At 40.0% G+C, this 19,943-nt stretch overlaps 2 protein-coding genes across 4 annotated transcripts in view; both read left to right on the plus strand.

The window, feature by feature from the left end:
* Positions 1 to 12,102, plus strand: part of LOC124417203 — an 86,606-nt gene extending 74,504 nt beyond the window's left edge. The window contains exon 5 of the mRNA XM_046900937.1: positions 226 to 12,102. The gene's annotated coding sequence lies outside the window, so the exon portion shown is untranslated. The remainder of the gene's footprint in view (positions 1 to 225) is intronic.
* A 726-nt stretch (positions 12,103 to 12,828) lies between these two features.
* SHISA9 (shisa family member 9) overlaps positions 12,829 to 19,943 on the plus strand; it is a 157,064-nt gene continuing 149,949 nt past the window's right edge. Inside the window, exons 1-2 of one of the 3 annotated variants that reach the window (XM_040647667.2) lie at positions 12,829 to 13,063; positions 13,793 to 14,395. In XM_040647667.2, coding sequence (XP_040503601.1) covers positions 13,872 to 14,395 — 524 coding nt within the window. In that variant the 5' untranslated portion in view covers positions 12,829 to 13,063; positions 13,793 to 13,871. Of the gene's footprint in view, positions 13,064 to 13,158; positions 14,396 to 19,943 lie in introns of those variants that run through there. The other 2 variants (XM_015294307.4, XM_040647665.2) reach the window with 2 other exon arrangements.

Genomic DNA, 19,943 nt, shown 5'->3' on the forward strand with positions numbered 1-19,943 from the left:
AGATAATGTTGTCATTGGGTAGGTAAATTCATAGTGTCAGGAAATGTTATCCTCCCCAGGTTCTAGGAATTATGTGCTTAACATTCTTTTGCAGCACACAGTACAGACTACTATTAATAATATATCCATAGCTGAACATAAGTTATGGAAGGAATATTTAAAATGTTTAATTATTCAAATGAAAGAATTAATTGACTGTGCTTTTTTTTTTTTTTTTTTTTCCAGTTCTAAAGTATTTCTAAACATTAGAAGAGCTCAGCATGATAGGAAGAGTATAATAAGTGCCTAGGAGGAAATAAAAAATAAAAGAAGTGGAAGTTTTAAACTTTCCTAATGACTGAGACTATGGCATATACTGTGTACAAGCTGTCATTTGGAGCTACCTACAATAATCAAAAACATGATATATCTCTATTATTAGAGGCTCCTGAATGGAAAGAAATCAGATGAGAAAAATATGAGCTTATAATTCCTAGTAGAGTGATGGTGCTTATTAACAACCTAGTAAAGACTCTCACAAAAATGGAAAGTTTGCAGATTGCTGTTGACCAGTTAACTTTAATACCTAGAAAATATAATTGACCTTCTGCTTTTTAAACCTGTATCACACGTGAATTCACAGTAAGATAGGTTAGGCATGTGTCTCTTCCCTATAAATATTTTTTATGTTAATCTCTTCTAGTGAATGAAAGAAACCTTTTCAGGCTTTGATCTTTGGTGTTTAGGCTTAGACTAAAGGGGTGTCGCCTTACTCACATTTTAGGATGAGTTCCATAAATCAAGATGTTTTCAGTGAATGCTGTGACCTTTTGTGTTATCATAGGAATTATATTGTACTCCAGTGGAAACCTGAAGAAGGGCTTTGAATATGAGCAAGTAATCAATGATTGAAGAGCTAGTGGAGTATATCTAGTGTTGGTATAGTACTCATACTTGTCCTACCACTTGAGTTTTAAAGAGCAAAGTGAAGTCAAAATGATTCAGATATAGACTTTCTATGACAACTGGAAGATGACCAATCATCAATGAACCTCTTTTTTCATTTTCTATCTTCACTCATATTAATCTGAAGTAGCTTCTTCATCTGTTATTAATGGTTTCTGTTAAGAAAATAAATACAACAGAAAGAAACAAGCAATCGTTTTTCTTATGCTGAGAAGATGAATAGGGGATTCAGAGTCCAAATTAGAATTGAATAGAAAGAGGCACCTGCTTACCATCTTCTGCCAGATATTTAACTTCCATAGATGGGCACCATGTGAGACACAGCACTTAATTACTGGTTGTCATGTTTTCCACTTAGTATGCAGACTTTTAGGTTTACTCTTCTGAGGCATCTAACCCTCTATAAATCCTCCAAGGAGGACCTGATGTCTGTCCTGATTTCAAAACATAAGTAATTTTTTACCTTTATGAGTTCTCAAGCAATTCTACCTAGTCTATCCTTCTACTACACTGATTGTTTATTTTGAAAAAGTATTAAAGAATTCTGAATTGTTTTGAATTTGCCAGGGCTGGATATTTGACAAAATAACATTCATGATTACCTAGATGGAAATCATCACATTCCTTGTTAGAATAGGCTGGTGAGAAAGCAACTATATTGTTTCCCAGTGCTAATTTGCTCAAGAGCACATCAAATTTAACTGGAAGCATCATACCAGATACTCTGAGGAAAACAATTCCGTCCCAGCTGAAACTAACACATTTACTTATGACATGGTTTTATGGTTTTTCATTGATATTCCACATCATAACATCATACAGTGCACTGGGAGTTAAAGAGTTAATGCTGCAGTTTCATGAATGGTCACTATATACTCATGAGTTCCAGTCTCTGGGCTTTAGAAGAGAAGAATGAACTACGACTCTAAGAAGACTTCATTTTTTTGTTTGTTTGTTTGATTGTTTCTGTTTCCCATTTCTGTTTTCTGTTGGGAGAGAAAGCTAAAATAGACCGAGAGTCACAAGACAGCACTTTTTGCTCCCTGGCCACTTTGCCTACAGCATTAGAGTAAGGTTTTGGAAACTCTCTCATTTTATTTGATTTATTAGCTTCAATTTCAATATTACTGTATTATCTTACATTCCGCTACTATATTTAGTAAACTGAGGTTTTGTTTGTTTGTTTGTTTGTTTTCCTTTGGCTCATTGCTGCTGTTTTCCTCATCCAGGCATGTCTCCTTGCCTTTTCCCTTTCTTCTCCCACCTACCCCCATCTCCAGGGTGTGGATCTTTGGGTCCCTTCACCCCCTCATCACGGAAACTGGGCCAAACCATGACAATTCATTAATTTTATCAAGGCTGAATGGGGCTTTGAGCAACTTGATCTGGTGAGAGGTGTCCCTGTCTATAGCGGGGGGTTTGGAACTAGATGATCTTAAAGTTCCCTTCCGACCCAAACCATTTTATGATACTGTGATTCTATGATTCTATGACTTCTAAGCAAGCTGCAGTCAAAGTTTAAGTATTAAATTTTAAACATATAGCCATTTAACAAGGTATTTGCACAAGTCAGTACATCTTCATTCACCTAGCAGGAAGGATGAGGAATCAGTATGGAGAAGCAGCATAAAATCTGTGCATAAATTCTGCCGGCCCTAAGCCTTCTTTTGAAAATTTATTTGGGTCTGAACTGACTTTTTTACGTGGCTGAATTTCTTTCCCAGCACAGGTTTTGTAAGCCAGTGTTGCTAAGCTGTAAGAGGGATCCCCACTGTGCAATTCAAGTCACTGACCACAGTACATGGTCTGTTCATGCACTTGATGCTACAATACTTAAAGTGCATCTATATCATAAATAAGGATGAAATGTCTGCTTAGGAACAGGCTTGGAAGCATTGACCTGAAAAAGCATCTGTTACCTTGCTTTCAGCCAGAAATAATGATATCATAAACAGACTAGTACTAGTATTTCCAGTTTGGCTTCCAAAGCCAGAAGAAATCTGTGTAGTTCTGGTGTTGTGCTTTGTTTTTGCCCTTCTACTCCTCACTGGGCACACAGGAATGCTTTCTCTTAATATAAAGAGTGATTTTTTTTTTTTTAAAGCTAAAAACCACTAGAAAATCCATGCTTTTCAAGCTTCTGCCAAGTTGGCTTAATTAGGCTCTTTAGATGAAAAAAAAAACTAGCATAAGGCTACACTAGTAGTGTCAAAGCTCTGATTTTCATGCTTCAGCACTAATTTACTTCTGAATAAACTTTAGTTAATCACATTTCTGCAACTCAAACAAATAAAGAGCCAAATTCGCCCTGGTTGAAAGGAGACCTGGTCTAATTTAAGTCCATTAGAATTCCATTCTCCCAGTATTTACTATTTTATGTAGTAAAGTATAACTGTTTTGGAGGCCTCCAGGTATGTACACAGGTAAAGTATTTTAGCAGATAAAATCCACTCAAAATTAATTTCACAATGGAAAATGTTTTAGTCAACTCCTAGTACACCATCTAACAGATTCATAAACCATGGATAGTGACATCTGCTTTGCCTGCAACAGTAATTCTTTCACTTAAGTCTTGAGAGTACCTTTGTCTACAGATCAAAGATCAGCATCTTACCCATAGCCACTTAGTCTTTGACTCAGTGACCCTGCCAGCAGGGACACAAAGTAGTGCAAGATGCAGTGGTATCCTTAGGCAATGCAGCTAATAAGATTTTGAAAACTTAAGTAATTGTGATTTCTATCTAAAAAAGAGTTGGGTAAATATCCTGCATAAGATTTTGTGAACTGATGCCATTCCTATTTTTTTTACACTTTTCATTCCTTGAAGAAAGACATTTGTAATACTGCAGCATTCTTACAGTATTTATTTCATCTTCTAGATTAAAAAAAAACAACAACAAAACAACAAAAACAACAACAACAAACTGCCACATTTGCATAGATCCCGTGTAAATAGAAAAAGTGCAAGGTAGGAAGACCTTCTCATTGAGCTACTGAACAATAAATCTCACTTGACCAAACATAATAAAGCCATTCTGGGTAAAACTTGACTAAGATGATTGAGGAGACAAGACAAGATAGGCATAAAAAATGAGAACTCACATTTATTAATTGACCAGTTAGGGCTTTTTAGAGGTTATTTGGTACACTGAAGAATCAAGAGAGTAAAGCAACATATGGATGTTATTTCTGCAAAAATTGTACACCTTTCTCTTATAGTCTAGACTACATCAAAAGTGAAGAGAGCATATGATTTTGCACATTCTGCAAATAAATTCATAAAGGCCAACAAGACTCAATAGATTTTTAAGGCAAAATCATAAACTTGTGGTGAGCACCTTGATGTCTGGAGGAGGAAGGAGAAGCGCCAGCTGGATCCATCATCTAACTTGTCAGTTTTACTATGTTCATCACTGTGGTACCAGAACACCTTTACAAGCTATAAAAGTAATCACAATTAAAGGGTCATAGAATCATAGAGTTGTTTGTGTTGGAAGGCCCTCGTAAAGGTCATCTAGTCCAAGTCCCCTGCAGTGGTACAGGGACATCTACAGCTAGATCAGGTGGCTCAGAGCATGGCCCATCCGGACCTTGAATGTCTCTAAGGATGGGGCACCCACCACATCTCTGTTCAACCTGTGCCAGTGCCTTACCACTCTTATCGTAAAAAACTTCTTCCTTATATCCAATCTAAATCTCCCCTATTTTCAGTTTAAAACCATTTCCTCTTGTCCTATCACAACAGCTCCTGCTAAAGAGTCTGTCCCCTTCTTTTGTATAGTCCCCCTTTAGATACTGGAATGCTGCTATCAGGTTGAACAGCTCCAGATCTCTCAGCTTGTCTCTGTAGGGACGGTGTTCCATCCCTTGGATCATTTTTGTTTGGATCACCCTCTTCTGGATGTGCTCCAACAGCTCCATGTCTCTCCTGTACTGAGAACTCCAAATCTGGATGCATTACTCCTGGTGAGGCCTCACCTGCACAAAACAGAGGAGCAGGATCACCTCCCTCAACCCGCTGGCCACACTTCTTTTGCTTCTTTTGATGCAGCCCAGGATATGGTTGGCTTTCTGGGCTGTGAGGGCACATTGCTGGCTCACGTCCAGCTTCCCATCTCCTAGTCCTTTTCAGCAGAGCTGTGCTCTAAGCTTCCATTCCCCAGCTTGTATTGGTAGTGGGAGTAGCCTTGACCCAGGTGCAAGACCTTGCACTTGGTTTTGTTGAACCTCAGGAGATTCACCTGGGCCCACTGCTCAAGCCTATCTAGGTCGCTTAGGATGGCATCCCCTTCCTCTAGGTTTCTGTTTGTATCTGATGAAGGATGGCTTTGTTAACCTCATCATTATTATTGTGAAACAAGAAGGTGAAAACAATGAAATTTACATTTTACTCTGAAGGAGCTGAGAATTGTAATTGTTCCAGTATCATAGGGAATTAATTCCGTAGCTGTATGCCAGCTGCCAAGAATATTTTATCTGTTCATGGCACAGAGACAAGTCTTCTCTTGTCCGTGTGGAATGCAACTGTAGTGAAAGGTCATGAAGTCAGACAAAAGCAGCCTTCATTCTCTTTCACTGGCAGGGCACACAGAAGTTGCTTAGGATAGATGTAGGCAGGAAGGTAGAGACAAGGATTGCTGATTTTTATTGGCTTCCCTAGTAGTGCAAGCAGCTACCTTCAGCTTATGTGCTACAGATCTGTCCTTATCACTCTGCCAGCAGACCATGCCTCCCTTGGGCTTCAATGTGCTGATGGTCATAGAAACCAGAGCTCTATCTGAATACATTTTGAACAGTATATAGCTATCTGAACTGGTGCTTAAGGGTACACTGTACATAAAATACTCCTTAAATATTTCCATATTCCTTCTACATAATATGCATGAGAATCTGGCCCTTATCTTTGTTATTTTTGTCTAACATTTTTCTGTGGCTTTTTTTCTTTTTCAATCCTTTAATGTTATTTTTTTTTCTTTCACTATGAATAACATGAACCTTATACCAACTTTATGAAGTGATCCCATTGCAACCAAAGGAATTTTACATCCTATAAAAAACACCTCAATGAGAATAAATTTATCTTGAAATCTTCTCTTAATGGTAATATTCCTTTTAACGCTAATGAGATTTTGTCCTCTGTGTACAACTATCAATAAGTAATTAATGACAACCAGAAGACGTAGTACCCCAAATATCCTTTGCAATAAGATGAAAAGACTGAAAACTGGATACAGATTCGGTCTTTGCATGGAGGATCTATTTCTGGTCTTGCTATAGAAATGTTTTTTTTTAATTAAGCTAAACATCATGAGAGAAACAAGTGAGATAATTTGGTATTGTGAGATCTCTGCTCTTTTTCACTTATGGTCATTTTATGTATTGAAATACTTGCAATGAAAAGTGATCCGGTTATTCAGCCATCGAAATAATCTGTTTCTTCATCATGTTATCAATGAGTCTTCAACTGTTCTACTTTGCACAGAAATTACATGTGATTTCCTTTTTCAATGTATTTTTTTTTCTTTTTAAAAAACAATCACTATATTCACAGGGAGAATTTGTTAAATTGTAAAATCATATTTAAGACTTCAAGGTGTATATGAATTACATGACTTTAAAGAGGCCAGCTTTCTGTCAGATGTGTGGGAGTGAATGACAGACTAATTCCCACACACCCCCGAGAAAATTGAGAGTTGTCCTTCTACTAAGTATTCAGTTACAACTGGCCCTATATATATACAATTTCCATATTATATAGATGTATAATTATTGCAGCTTCTTTACATTTTACTGCCATGTCACTTGCCTATACAAATACGCTGATAAAACAAACCATTCTGAAAACAGTACTCTGATGTGCCAGCATTTTGTATTAAAGTGTTTCACTTTATTTTCATCTCATAGTCATGTGCTGGGGAGCAGATATGCTAAATGTGTTATTAAAATTAGATTATATTTAGCAGGTTTGAGATAATCTGCTGTTTTCTTTCAGCTGTATACAATGAAGGAATATCCTGAGTTGGAAGAGATCCACAAAGGATCACCCAAAATTCAAACCATTAGTCTGAGAACAATGTTGGAACACTCTTTGAACTCTGGCAGCTTAGGGCTGTGACCACTGCCCTGGGGAGCTTGTTCCAATGCCCAACCACCTTCTGGTGAAGAACCTTTTCCTATATCCAATCTGATCTTCCCCTGACAAGATACCATTAATATCTGCTCTCATCATGTTCTTACTCCACTTCAAGATTCCCTAATGTGCATTTCACATTACAGTTAAAATCCCTTAATTTGTCCTGATGTACATCAGCTGTGGGATCACTGCACTATCATAACAAAAAAAAATATAAACAAAACAAAACAAAAAACCAAACCCACCAGCAACTATGCTTGACAAAACCACATGAAAAAAAAAAAAAGCATGTTTGTTAAAAATGTTTTTTTTTTACAGAACACATTTACTATAAGTAGTTACTTTTCAGTGAGCTATTGACATGACGCACAATGCAAAGAGACTGGATTGGTGTCTTTTCCTTGAAGATATGTATAACACAATGCGTAGACAGATGTTCTAGACAGATACTCAAGGTAATTATAATAGAATTGCACTATCTGAGTGCTGAGAAATATCAGTTATGAATCCCACAAACACTAGCACAGTTGTCTCTAGAAAGAAAACAAATGAAACTGCATTTAGTTTCCCACCTTGAGATCTTCATGTCAGTATATCTGGTTGATAGATTATGCTGTCTCACTGGCTATCTGCCTAGAGGACAGAGAAGCAATTCCCCTTGGAATGAACCTTAGTACTTCTCTTTACATTGGCTATCATGTGGAGTCAAGAACAGACACTTATTGCCATCTGACTAAAAGCATGGCCTGGAACTTGTATGTGTATCTGTGCATGTCAACAGTTTTCCAATACATGCGCCTAAATTTAGTCACTGAATTCATTATTGGGCTTTCAAATATGTGACCTGATATTCAGAAGTACTGACCACTCAGGTATCTGGTGATTTTAGTGCAAGCTGTAATTATTCAGAATCTCTGAACAAAATCATCCAGTGCAGTTTTCATTTTAAGTCAGTAGAAAGATGGTTGTTACATTTCATAGCTACTGGGTTGGACTGCAGCTATTTAGTCTTTGGCAACCATATTTGACACTCTCAGCCAGGCACTTGCATGGTAATCATGTGAGTGAGTCTGATAGTCACATGAAAACTGCAGTGTCACATAATCAAAAAAAAAAAAAAAAAGAATCACAGAACTGCTATTGCTTTATCTGTATCCTTTATTTCATCTGTCTTATGACTTACTTGAAAATCCTGAGTGTCTTAGCAGTTATCGTCCTTTAAAAATGAACCTGTCAGAGAAATTTTCTTCTCCTTCACAAATACAAGAATTCCTCCATCTATCTGTTATTAATACATGTAAGATCCAAAATCCTTCATTTCTTGGATGGGCATGTTGTGACAGCTATCCATGGATAGTTGTCATTATAACTAAGGATTATTATCAGGAAAACACACAAAAAAGGTTTAATGTTCAGTAAGAACTTTTGATTTTAGTTTCCTGCCCCAGTACACTTTGGAAGACACATAAAATACAAGGTGACTAAATTCCTTATAAATTATGTAATACAGAAACTTTACATTTCTATGAAGAGCAAGTTACTCACTCTGAGCTTTACAGCTCACTTTTAGCCCCTGAGTGTCAATAGTGCTAGAACTGACAGACTAACTGATTCACTAATTGGACTTCTTCATATACTGGCTTCCATCCATAAAAGTTCCAGGGCTGGGGAAAGAGCATTTTAGTCTACCTTCTAGACATTGCTACGTAGCTCCCTAGCTGTTCTAATGTATGCCAGAATCTGACAGTAGAGGATTAAAAATTTTTCTCTGCTCTGTCCTCTTTTTTGCCTAAGCACAGCTTCTGTATACTAAGGCACAGTATACAGCCTATTATACTGCCTTTAACCTTGAAAATTTTCAATGCTATTTTAGTTCTGTTTAGAAAGGCTTTCTTTCTGCCTTGAAAAGTTGAACTCGAGGGAACAAAGGTAGCTGGGTTTTCAGTTGGAAGGCTACAAAAGCGGTTCCAGGTTTTTGATCCTCTGTAGCCCTTTTTTCTTTTTTTGGAAATAAGATATAAAGATTTTGCTGTTAAGAGTCTGGAATGATCTGCAGAGCTTTTTTTGCCAGCTGCAGTAATCCTCAGACACTTGGTCAATCCTTCCAGATGTAAATTCTGTGGCAAACTAATTTAAAACAGGTAGAAATACACTTAGTTCACTAGTACTCACAATATGGTTACATTTCAAAAACAACATCAATCTTGCCAAAGAGAGAAAATGACTGGCAGTTTTCCCTGTTCAAAATTAGAGGAATAGCTGTGCAACAGGCAAACCTGAGGGCACAATTCATTTTTCAGTCACACTGCTGAAAGCCTCTGACAACATTCGGGCACCTTTCCCTGATGTATACTCAAGACCCTTACAGTGTACGTGTCGCCTCTTCTACATTTAAAAGTACTCCTTTTGCCTTCTAGATTTATCTTTTTTTCTTTGTTTGTTTTCCAATTTAAACTACTTCCTCTGAGTTAAACTGAAGCTACAAGAACTGTCAGGATTTCATTAAATCCCCTTCAAACATGAACACTGTTAATGTCCCCCCACCCCTACACATACAATTACTTTGGTTTTGGTTTTACAATAAGATGGCTGAGAAAAATACTAGGTGATAAAGGTAATCACTACATTGTAGAATTTTAATAAACTGTTTTCTTCCTCAGTGAGCCATGAAAACAAATCATGATTTTTCATTCATGATGCACCTCATGGCTTAGTTAAATTCTCTTGCTCGTCATCTCTTTGCTATGTGCAAGCTGTATTTTGACGTCAGTAACTAAAGAAGTTCTCAATATGATGTGCAATGTTTGTAAGATGTTCTAAGTTGCTATAAATTCAAGCAGCCTCTTTGTTAAATACATTTTGTTGCTGCTTCATCTCATGTTGGCTAATTTGTATGTCTCATGTTACCTTACTACTCCACAGCAGACATATTCTAACATTTAAATTTACTTTAAAAACTAGTAATTGTAAGTATGCCGCCACTTGGCCTCATATAATTATCATCTGTTTTGTTTTCCAGCCATAATACATTTCATGTCTTTACATCCAACTGACTGCCTAATTCCAGTTTCCACATGAAAATGCTTATCACAAAATACTCTTCATATCAATACTGCCAGAGATCAGGCCCATTTAGCTGCCTTTTCTGACAGATATTCTTGGCTATGGAGAGCCTGTTAATAATGATTGAAGTATATGACATTTCTCTGGAATTAATGATTGACTACAAGACTCCAGTGGCTCAGTGCTTGGCAAAGGACCGTTCTCTCTAGCAGGCAATCTTTCCCTGGGAAATACTCAGAGGTTGCATGAAGATTATCATTATTGTTTACAAAATGAAATAGTGAATTTTAAGCATGATCGTTGCAATTGCTCTGTGTTTTCATTGTTCAGTATTCTTCAGATTTATCTCCACCTCAGTGTTTAGATTAACATGTTATCTTTTTCTCTTAATTTTACTCTTTGGAAATCACTTATTTACATAAAAGCTTGCAAGAATCAGTTCTAATATTCCACACAGGTAAACACAAAATATATAATACACACATATCTGTAAAAAGTATGAGGGTGTAATGTGTTCATATAACTTCCACTGAGAAATGGCTATACAACGCTATGTATGTCCCCCCCAAAACCTACTTTCTAGATTAAAATTGAACAAGCAGCATTGCCATTGATCCACATGTGAAAGTCTCATTGAAAAGAGAGAAGTATAAGAGGACTAACGTGCTTTGTATTAAGGTCTGTGCCTACAGTTAAGTACTTAACTAAGTGGATATGTGCTTGAGAAAAGACATGTTCTGTGGATAGAAACTTCATCTTCTCAATTGTTCCAGAGGCAAAATGCCTTAGTTATGGGATTAAACTATAGAAAAAAATAAGTAATTATTACTTACTTCAATGCAATGACAAAAGGGATGTCTAGAAAACAGACAGTCTTGATGCTATATTGTGAAATCTCGTGTTTCTCAGCTTGATAAAGACAACTGAAATCAAAGTTTATTTACAGTTTTAATTGAAAAACTACTTTAGAAAATCATACATGCCCCAGTACTGTATGAAGAGCCTGTTTCTCTCAGTTTTAGTTTTGTTATTTCCATCGTTATGCTCAGTGGTTATATATTTTGATCATGTAGATATTTTGACAACTGCATGCTAGGAAGGCATTATAACACACTGCAGCAGGCAAAAAAAAAAAAAAAAGGGGGCTCACACTCTAGTCAAGAATAAGTCTAGTTCACCCTTAAGACTCTAAGACATAACACGGTGAAAATAACTTTACTGCTAATATTATTAACAGGAACATAGGGCATAACTAGAGTAATTTATGATTTATTAGGGTAATATGATGTATGGGTTCTGAGTTCAATAGGTCTTAAGGTGTCACAGGAAACACTGTTTTTCAAAGAGCTTTGAATCACTCTCCTTTTTTTTTTCCTAGTTCTGAGCTCCGTTTCCTAGGACATGCCATTTAGAGTCAGATCCTGATCTCAAGGAACTGAGTCCAGCAGATGTTAGATTCTAGCCTAAATACTTTGCCTTTGTTGCTGTTGTAAAATGCTTAGGGAAATCCCCAGGAACTTAGCAAAACAAGGGACTCATACCATAGGCAGTCAGGATTGATGGCCCACAAAATAAATCCTGTTTCGATGCTATTATTTCTGCACATGCATAGCACTAATCAGGCAAAATATGTAAGCACCTTTTCAGCAACAGGGAAACTTGTATAATCTTATGTACTTGACAAGACTGGCCCTTAAATGTCTACAGATACAACAGTAAGTATGATTCACTTTTGTGCAGTACTTTCAGCACAAACTGCATCACAAAGTGTTAAATAATAAATAACAGCAGAGTGAAGTATACACAAGAGAGGAATGATATGATTTCAGAGGAGACTTGAAAGGGGATGTTGATGAGGTGGAGGTTTTAAAAATTAAATATTAACAAAAAGGTTGGTTTGGCTGAGACCAATTGTTTTTCTCTGCTGAGGAATAAAGGGGATTTCTGACCTGCAGAAAGTCTTACTGCCAACCCGTTTGGTGGAATCATCACAATGTACTTGGAGTCTATTTTTAAGAGAAAGCAAAGGATCACAATTAGCTAACGACAGCCCTCTCCAATTCCAAACGTCTGCTTTGTCCTCTGCCTCACCTCTCTGTTATTTACTGCTTCACAACTCCACATGAACCTGGCCCAAGTTCCTGGAGAGCAGTGGCCGCGCAGCCCCTCTCCCTGAGCTGAGGCCATCCAGATGTTTCCCTGAGGAGCAGGGAAGCTGCTTGTAACCCCAGCCCACACTGCTACATTGCACCATAACGGGCTTATTTCCTACATTTGGTGGCAGCATAGCATTCAGGATAATACTATTGCTGTTTGTGCAGGTTGCTGCCAAAGCAAACGGTGGGGATGACGGAGTCAAGCAGCAGGGATGGGGAACGAATGGCTAAAAACTCTTCCCAGAGTCAATGCTCTGTTTGGGGAAAGTTATTTTAATTCAGTGTCTTACTGTGTCCCCAGGAGCCAGCCCGACCGACATTATAACGAGATTTCTAAATAACTGGTGTGCAGGGGCATCTCACGTTTAGCAGCCACACGCATAACCCCACCGTAAGCCACGCAGCACGAGCAATATACGCTACCTGAGGGCAGCGCACATTCACGCCCACGCTTTAGCGGAGGCACGGCCCCGTGCACACCGCCCTGCCAGGACCCGCCTGCCCCTCACAGGTGAGCGAAGCTCCAGCTGCACCGCGACGCGCGCGCAGGAGCGGAGCGCTCCTCTCGCACTCTGGCGCGCACCTGGGCCTGGAGCACGCGCGCTGCAGGGGGGCGCGAGACCGCAGCCGCCCAGCGCCGCGCTGCCCCCCCGCCCTGTCCGGCCGTTACCCCCCAGCGCGGCGCGCAGGAGGGAGAGAGGAGGCGCTCCCGCGCTTTCGAACACGCACCTGTGGGGAGCGCCCACCTAGGCGGGAAGTCTATTATGTAAGGGATCCATGGTGGGGGACGGGTGCCTTGGGGGGGGCTGCCGGGCGCGAGTAAAGCCTCGTGTGGGAGGGTGCGCGGGAGCGGGGCGACTCTGCAGAGCAGTGCCTGGGGAAAGGGGTTGTGCTCGGTCCGCGGCGTTCAGACGTCCGCCAGCGGCTCAGTGCTTAGGCTGGGCCGGCTGGGCCGCTTCGCCCTCACACTCCCTCCGGGGCAGTCCTTCCTCGCCGGCTAGATGCTACTCCGGCCGGCCGCGCTCTGCCCCTCGGATCGCTCGGCTCTGGGCGGGGCTCTGCGGGCGCCGGGGCCGGCTGAGGGAGTCGTGCGAGCGGCCGCGCCGGGTTCAACCGGGGAGGGAAGGTGGGTGCCCCGGCGCCCGCGATCGGCACCGGGGGGCGCGAGGCAGCCCCTGCTCCGATCCTCCCCTCCCCTGCAGCGCCCTCGCCCCGGCGCTCCCGCCCCACGCCCCTCTTCCCAGCCCGCGGTTCTGCGCTGCCCCGCGCTGCCGCCGCACCTCCACCCCCCGCACTCCTCCTCCTCTCGCGTGCTCCGTCTCCGCGCTCCCCGCTCCACAAGTGCCGCGCGCTCGCTCGGCTCCTCCGGAGCAGGGAGGCGCGAGGCTGCGGCGCCGCCCGGGGCCCGGCCCGGCCCGTGCGGGGTTGTCCGTAGAGCTGAAGGCGAGCGCGGGCTGAGGCACGCCCGGCCCTTGACCGAGCCCTTTATGTTCAGCTCCTGGCGCGGCGCAGCATCCAGCAACTCGAGCGGCGGCGGCGGCGGTGGTGGTGCTGAGCCGGGGCTGAGAGGCGGAATGGAAGGTTTCGTTCGGCTGCTCTTCGGCTACTTGGTGGCGGACTTGCTTACGCTGGTGTGTCGGGCTCAGGAGAAAGCCGGCCAGCAGCTGGGGAGCTTCGTGGTGCTCTCGGGAGGAAACCACTCCAGCCTTGGGGAACAACTAGACCCCTCCGAGCCACCTCCCACGCCGGACTTCTGCAGGGGCTACTTCGATGTGATGGGGCAGTGGGACCCTCCCTTTAACTGCAGCTCGGGGGAGTTCATCTTCTGCTGTGGCACTTGTGGCTTCAGATTTTGCTGCAAGTTCAAGAAGACAAGGCTGGATCAAAGCACCTGCACAAACTATGAGACGCCGCTGTGGATGAACACTGGGAAGCCTCCTTCCCGCATAGATGACCCTCTGCATGACCCCACCAGGGATAAAACCAACCTCATCGTCTACATTATCTGTGGGGTTGTGGCAGTTATGGTGCTGGTGGGAATCTTCACCAAACTAGGGCTGGAGAAGGCTCACAGACCTCAGCGGGAGCACATGTCCAGGTAAGGTTGAGGGCCAGGGTGCAGGGTCCCTTCCCCCATCATGCCTCAAAAAAAAAAAAAAAAAAAAAAAAGTGCACGAGTTCCTGCTAAACAATATGTCTGTCCTGCCAGGCAGGCTTTGTTCCCCTGCTGGGTAACTGAGGAGACCAACTTCAGAGAGCAGGGCTTCTGTAGTTCACCAAGCCCAGGTTATCATAGTGAATGAATACTGAGGAAGAATAGAAATAACATGCACACAGAGTAGTCAATTTTTATCTGCAGTATTGGACCTTCTCCCCAGTAATATCCAGCAAGTCTTCCCAGATACACTGTATGTGAATAGGAAAAGAAAAAAATCCTGAAATCAGGAACAATGAATTATAGAAAGCCTGGTAGGTTCTCTCTTCCAACTGTTTTGAAGCCTGGAAAATGTTTTTAACTTCTCAACTGAAGATGTAAACAAATGCCATCTCACTCTCCGGCTGCAAAATGGTTTTGGCAGGACCTTCCCTACTCCCCCAGCCTTTGAAAGTGTGTGAGCTATTTGTAAAATATCTGTGCTGTGAAAATGAGCCAGGATAGAAGGGAAGAGGGAAACAAAAAGGAAATGCTATTGTAGAATTTCTTAATGTTTTTCAGTTATTGTTAGGAGGTTAGAAACAGAGTATGAAGATCTTCTCATGCATAGTTGTTTGTTATACTCTCTATCTACTGTGTAATGGCTGAGTTACATCAAAGAGAACCTCCCCCACCTAGAGTTAGGCATGCTGTGTGCTGTCTACTCCAGATACAGGCTGCCTAGTGGTGGATAGGCAGGTGGGCAGCTCAGGACAGAGCCCAGTGTCTTAAACAACATATTCCAAACCAAGATTGTCACAGCAGTTCAAAATCAAGGCATAATACATGTGCCAAGCTTGCAGTCTGTCTGATTTTTTTTTTTAAGCTAATCCCAGCCACATGAAAGAAAAGCAGATGGGGGGGGGGGGGGAGGGGGGCGAGGTAAAGGCATTAAAAAAAAAGGAAATCACTCCATTAAAGAGCCTAAACCAACTCTAATGTCTTGGGCAACTTTAGAAATGAAATGCAATTAAAAGGATGCCTTCTACTAGATAGGCAGTGAGGCAGAAAGATTCCCCTGCCCTAGTGATGATGTAGTTCACAATCTTTAAAGCTTAGATGAAAAGTCTTTGAAATACAGCCCAAGAAATCAACAATTGGAGCTGTATCGTGGCAGCTTATCATGGAATGAACAGGAAAAAGCCACCAAAAATACTCCTGCAAAGGCATTATCTATTCACTAACAATTATTTGCTATTTATAAACTGGCTGATATGGATACCACTGAGAACAAAACACATCACAAATTTTAGTCAACTCAGTACTGTGTCAGTGGCAATTCTGTGAAGTCAGTTTTCTTTGAGCAAGGTATATTAAATCCTTTAGACATTTTGAATATTCTGACTGCAAAACTGAGACAGAATGTGTGGATACCAATTTATTTTTTAAATCTTAACCCTTAAACTATGGGGCTGAAGCTTGTTTGTGGAAAAGCTCTCATATGCTTCAGTCTATTTCTGTGGTGTCTTCATGCAGGCAGTAAGTCAAAGCTTGTAATAGAAAACAGGACAAAACAAAGGTGTAGCCATCCCTGCTTATACCTGGCTTAAACAGATCCAACTTCTACTAACAGAAATATTTGCTGAAGAAGCTCTTTGTATTTGCTATCTAAAGTACAGATGTTAAGTATTCTGAAATGATATTGTCTCCTGATATTCTGGGGAATAGTATTACAAGGGACCAGAAAATATTCTGAAATCCCTGTCATGTGTGCATAAAGATTAGGTTTCTGAAGTGGTTCTTAGAAAGGTCATGTGTTATCCTAATTACTTAACATTGTCTGAGATCTTGTACCTTCCTTGCCGTGAAAGCATTCAAATCAGGATTATAGCAACTTGGAAAGTCATGATCACATGGAAAAACAGTCACCCACTCACTGCACATAATAGCTAGTCATGTTCTGATGAAGCAGTGCTGTAGCTTTTTTTTTTTTTTTTTTTTTTTTTGCCTCCCCAAAAGTTCTCACACTCCTATTACAGCTGTGTGGGGTGGGTCTAGTATAGCATTACTTGTAAAAGGAATTGATTTGTAAATCCTTTGGGCAATCTAAAAATCTGTTCATTGAGTGAAGAACTGAAGTAACCCCTTTATCCTCAAACGTGTGTTTAACTAAAATGTTCCATCTTCATTTTACACTACTAATACTCTGAAAAAGAAGTTGCAGTACTTAAGAAATAATTTGTGTTTAAATAGTTAACAGTACCAGCAATTAAAATAGTATCTAGTCTGTATTTGTATTCATCTTGCTTTGTAATACTAATTTCTACAATTAAAAAAAAAAAAAACAACACCCACAACAAACCCAAATCAAAACTAGCACCCCCTATGCTTTTTTTCTGTACCAAATCTTATTAATAAGCAAAAATGTAATGCATTGAGGGTGTTAGGTAGGCCATATCAGAAGTGTGTTACTCCATTTTGGCTGGCAGCAAAAAACATACAGAGACTGATTTGTTACTTATTTCCTTAGCTAAGATTGTCTGCTTTCCCTTCCCTACCCCACAGGTTAAGGAAATACTGGAATTCTCTCAATTCATATGAACAAGTTCACCTAAGTATTATCAGATAGGATGATGGATGTGTAAACAGAGTTTTTTTATGAGGGCTGATTTTTTTTTTAAGTGAACAGGATACAACTGGTATTAATTATTTATTTCCACTTTTTTATTTACTATTTAGAAACATGAACAGAGACCTGCACATGAGAGTAAGAATGCTGACTTGTAAACGGTGCGCAGGTCTGTGCCATACTTAGTAATTCTTTGCATCATTTCATCTTGCAGTCAGTGGGTCTGCTGAAGTAAGACAATTTAGAGCAGAGGAAACTTCACAGAGTTGGTGAGCTTAGTTTCTATAGACTTTCATTATATTTTCTTTACTTCTATACCAAAACAAACCAAGACCACTCTATTCATTTCACTGAATTTTCCTGTCCACAATGAAAGAACACTGGGGAAACGTGCTTATTTAGTGAAAACAACCCATAGCAAAAACAAACAAACAAAAACCCACAACAAAACCCAGTGGGCAAAGCTATTTAGCAAAAAGAAGTTACTTTTCTTTTAAGCAAAAAGGCCAAGTGTACGACTATTGACAATTTCTTCCCTTTGCTTTTCAATAAAACACTGTGGGCATGGAACTGTAAATATGGAAGATGAAAGTGGGGAAGGAAGTGTGGTATTAACTGCATACTATATTTCCCTTTAGACATCATATGATAATGTGCTTATATCATTTTCCCTTTTAAATTTGTTCTTTGACATTAAAAGGAGATAAATGTTCCCTCAGCTACAGTGTTCAGGAACTAAGCAGTAATAGTAGTGTTCAAGCAGAGTAACTCCTCCTTTACCTAAATGCCTTTTAAGAGAATAAGATGCTGCATGTTATCAGATGTGGCAGAGGGATTGTGTGTGGCAGTATCATGCCTAAAAAGAAAGAGAAGCAATCTGCCTCTTGAAGCAGATCTAGAAGCTCTGCTGCCTAGGAGGGCAGCAGGTGCTTGCTGCTTAAGACTTGCATCAGTGGGACTTTCAGGCTCTGTAAAATGGTGAATCCTCTCGAAAATGTGTAGAATAGGCAAAAGCTTTACTTCTGTTCCACGGAGGAGATTTTTCTGTAAATAAAACTACACCTCCGTCTTCTTCCCTAGTCCTCATGGAGAATGTGCAAACAAACCCAGAACTGAACAAACAATATTTAAACTTGTACTCTCTAGCTGTTTGTTTTTTTTTTCCAAGCAGTGCTTCTGATAGCCTGTTAGCAGCTTTCTGAACATTATAAACCATCAGATCTCTTCTTTTATCCTTCTCAATGTGCTAAGCTCCTCCTCAATCAAGTCTTTTGTTTACTACTGGAAAGGCATGTACCTGGTGCCAGCATAGTCTGACTTGCCAAAATATTGAATTCTACATGTGAAATTATTTCCCTTATGGCTTTAGACCCAGTTTTGGAGGCAAAATATAACAACTGACCTTTCATGAAATAACTTGTGTTTCAACTTCTTCAGGCTTATAACCATAAGGGAAATGCCTCGCTCCACATGCTTTGTAACATCTGAAAACACTATTATATATCCAAAGAGAAAAATCTTATGGCAGAAGAAATCATGAAGTTTTGCGACAGTTGGATAGCTCTGGGCCGTGTTTAGGTAATGTTTTCCACTTCTGTAAAACTGTAGTCGATGTCAATATATCAATATATAGGACTTTGATATCACTACCTTTTACATTTCCTTAAAAAATCATTATATATAACAACGGTGTGAATAAAGTCCCTCCACACATAAGTATCACTTTTTAGTAGGACCTACTTAGTATGATGATATTCAGGTGGGAAATGCATAAAGTCTATTGGCCTATGCAGTATTTTTTGAAGCAAGCATCTATTCAAGGATACTGCTGTGTACTTTATGTGCACAAAACTTAAGGATACTGCTGTGTACTCTAGGTGCACAAAACTCTATATGGGCAAATCCCTAGGAAAAAAAAACCGCAGGTAACTGCATTGCCTTTGTGCATCAGTAATACGAGCTGCCACACGTTTTTAACTCTCCCTGACATCAGTGGAAGATAAGGACAAGCCTTTTGTTATATGAGCTATTCTGCCCTGGAAAGACTGTATAACTTTGGCTAACACAGTACAAACACAGGTGCTGTGTCATTCAAAATCATTAAAAATAGAATTTGATGAGAAGTTCCTTTTCCCTTGACATATTTGCACTGCTAATTCCTAAAACCTGGCTGAAAAAAAAGCCACACTAAAGTGGTAGAAAACTCAGTTGGCATTTTCACAGTCAGTCAGTAGTTAATCTGCTGTCATTTGAAGTCTATAGTTAACTATTCAACATCATATTAAGGGCAATGAGGAAAACTTTTCAAAAAACCCGCTATGGCAAGGCTGAGAAATACTACACTACGTATATAGGTTCACAGAATTTTAACTCCCACGATGAAGTTAGGAACTTTGATTTGTGCTTCTTTCCTTTTCCAGAAATGTATCTATCTGCCTCTGGAAAAAAAAAAATACTTGATATGAGTAATTTTTTTTTAATAAATAAAAATTGCATAAATTGACTAGATATTGATAGTTTTTGTTCCCATTATTCTAAACTGTCTTTTGCAATATGGTGCTTTCTTGTTGCATCTTTTTCTACATACCTTTGTGAGATTTCTCCTCGTGAATTTTTTTTTCTGCTATGTAGGCCAGCTCTGCCATTTCTGCTGTATAAGCATTGCTTCAAATGGAAGCATTGCTCTGATATCATTAATCATTTGGTTACTATCTTCTGACCTTTTATAGCATTAAAAGAATATTCTGCAACATGTTGATCACAACTGTAACTAATATTTAATAACATGATGCTAGCCCTAAACAGATGGAAATATCAGTATCATTCATCAGTGTTCCTGCAATCTGAGAGCAAGATTTATCTCAGAATTCTTCTCTGTATCTT

This window comes from Gallus gallus, chromosome 14, assembly GCF_016699485.2.
Source record: "Gallus gallus isolate bGalGal1 chromosome 14, bGalGal1.mat.broiler.GRCg7b, whole genome shotgun sequence".
In the NCBI taxonomy this organism is placed as follows: Eukaryota; Metazoa; Chordata; class Aves; order Galliformes; family Phasianidae; genus Gallus; species Gallus gallus.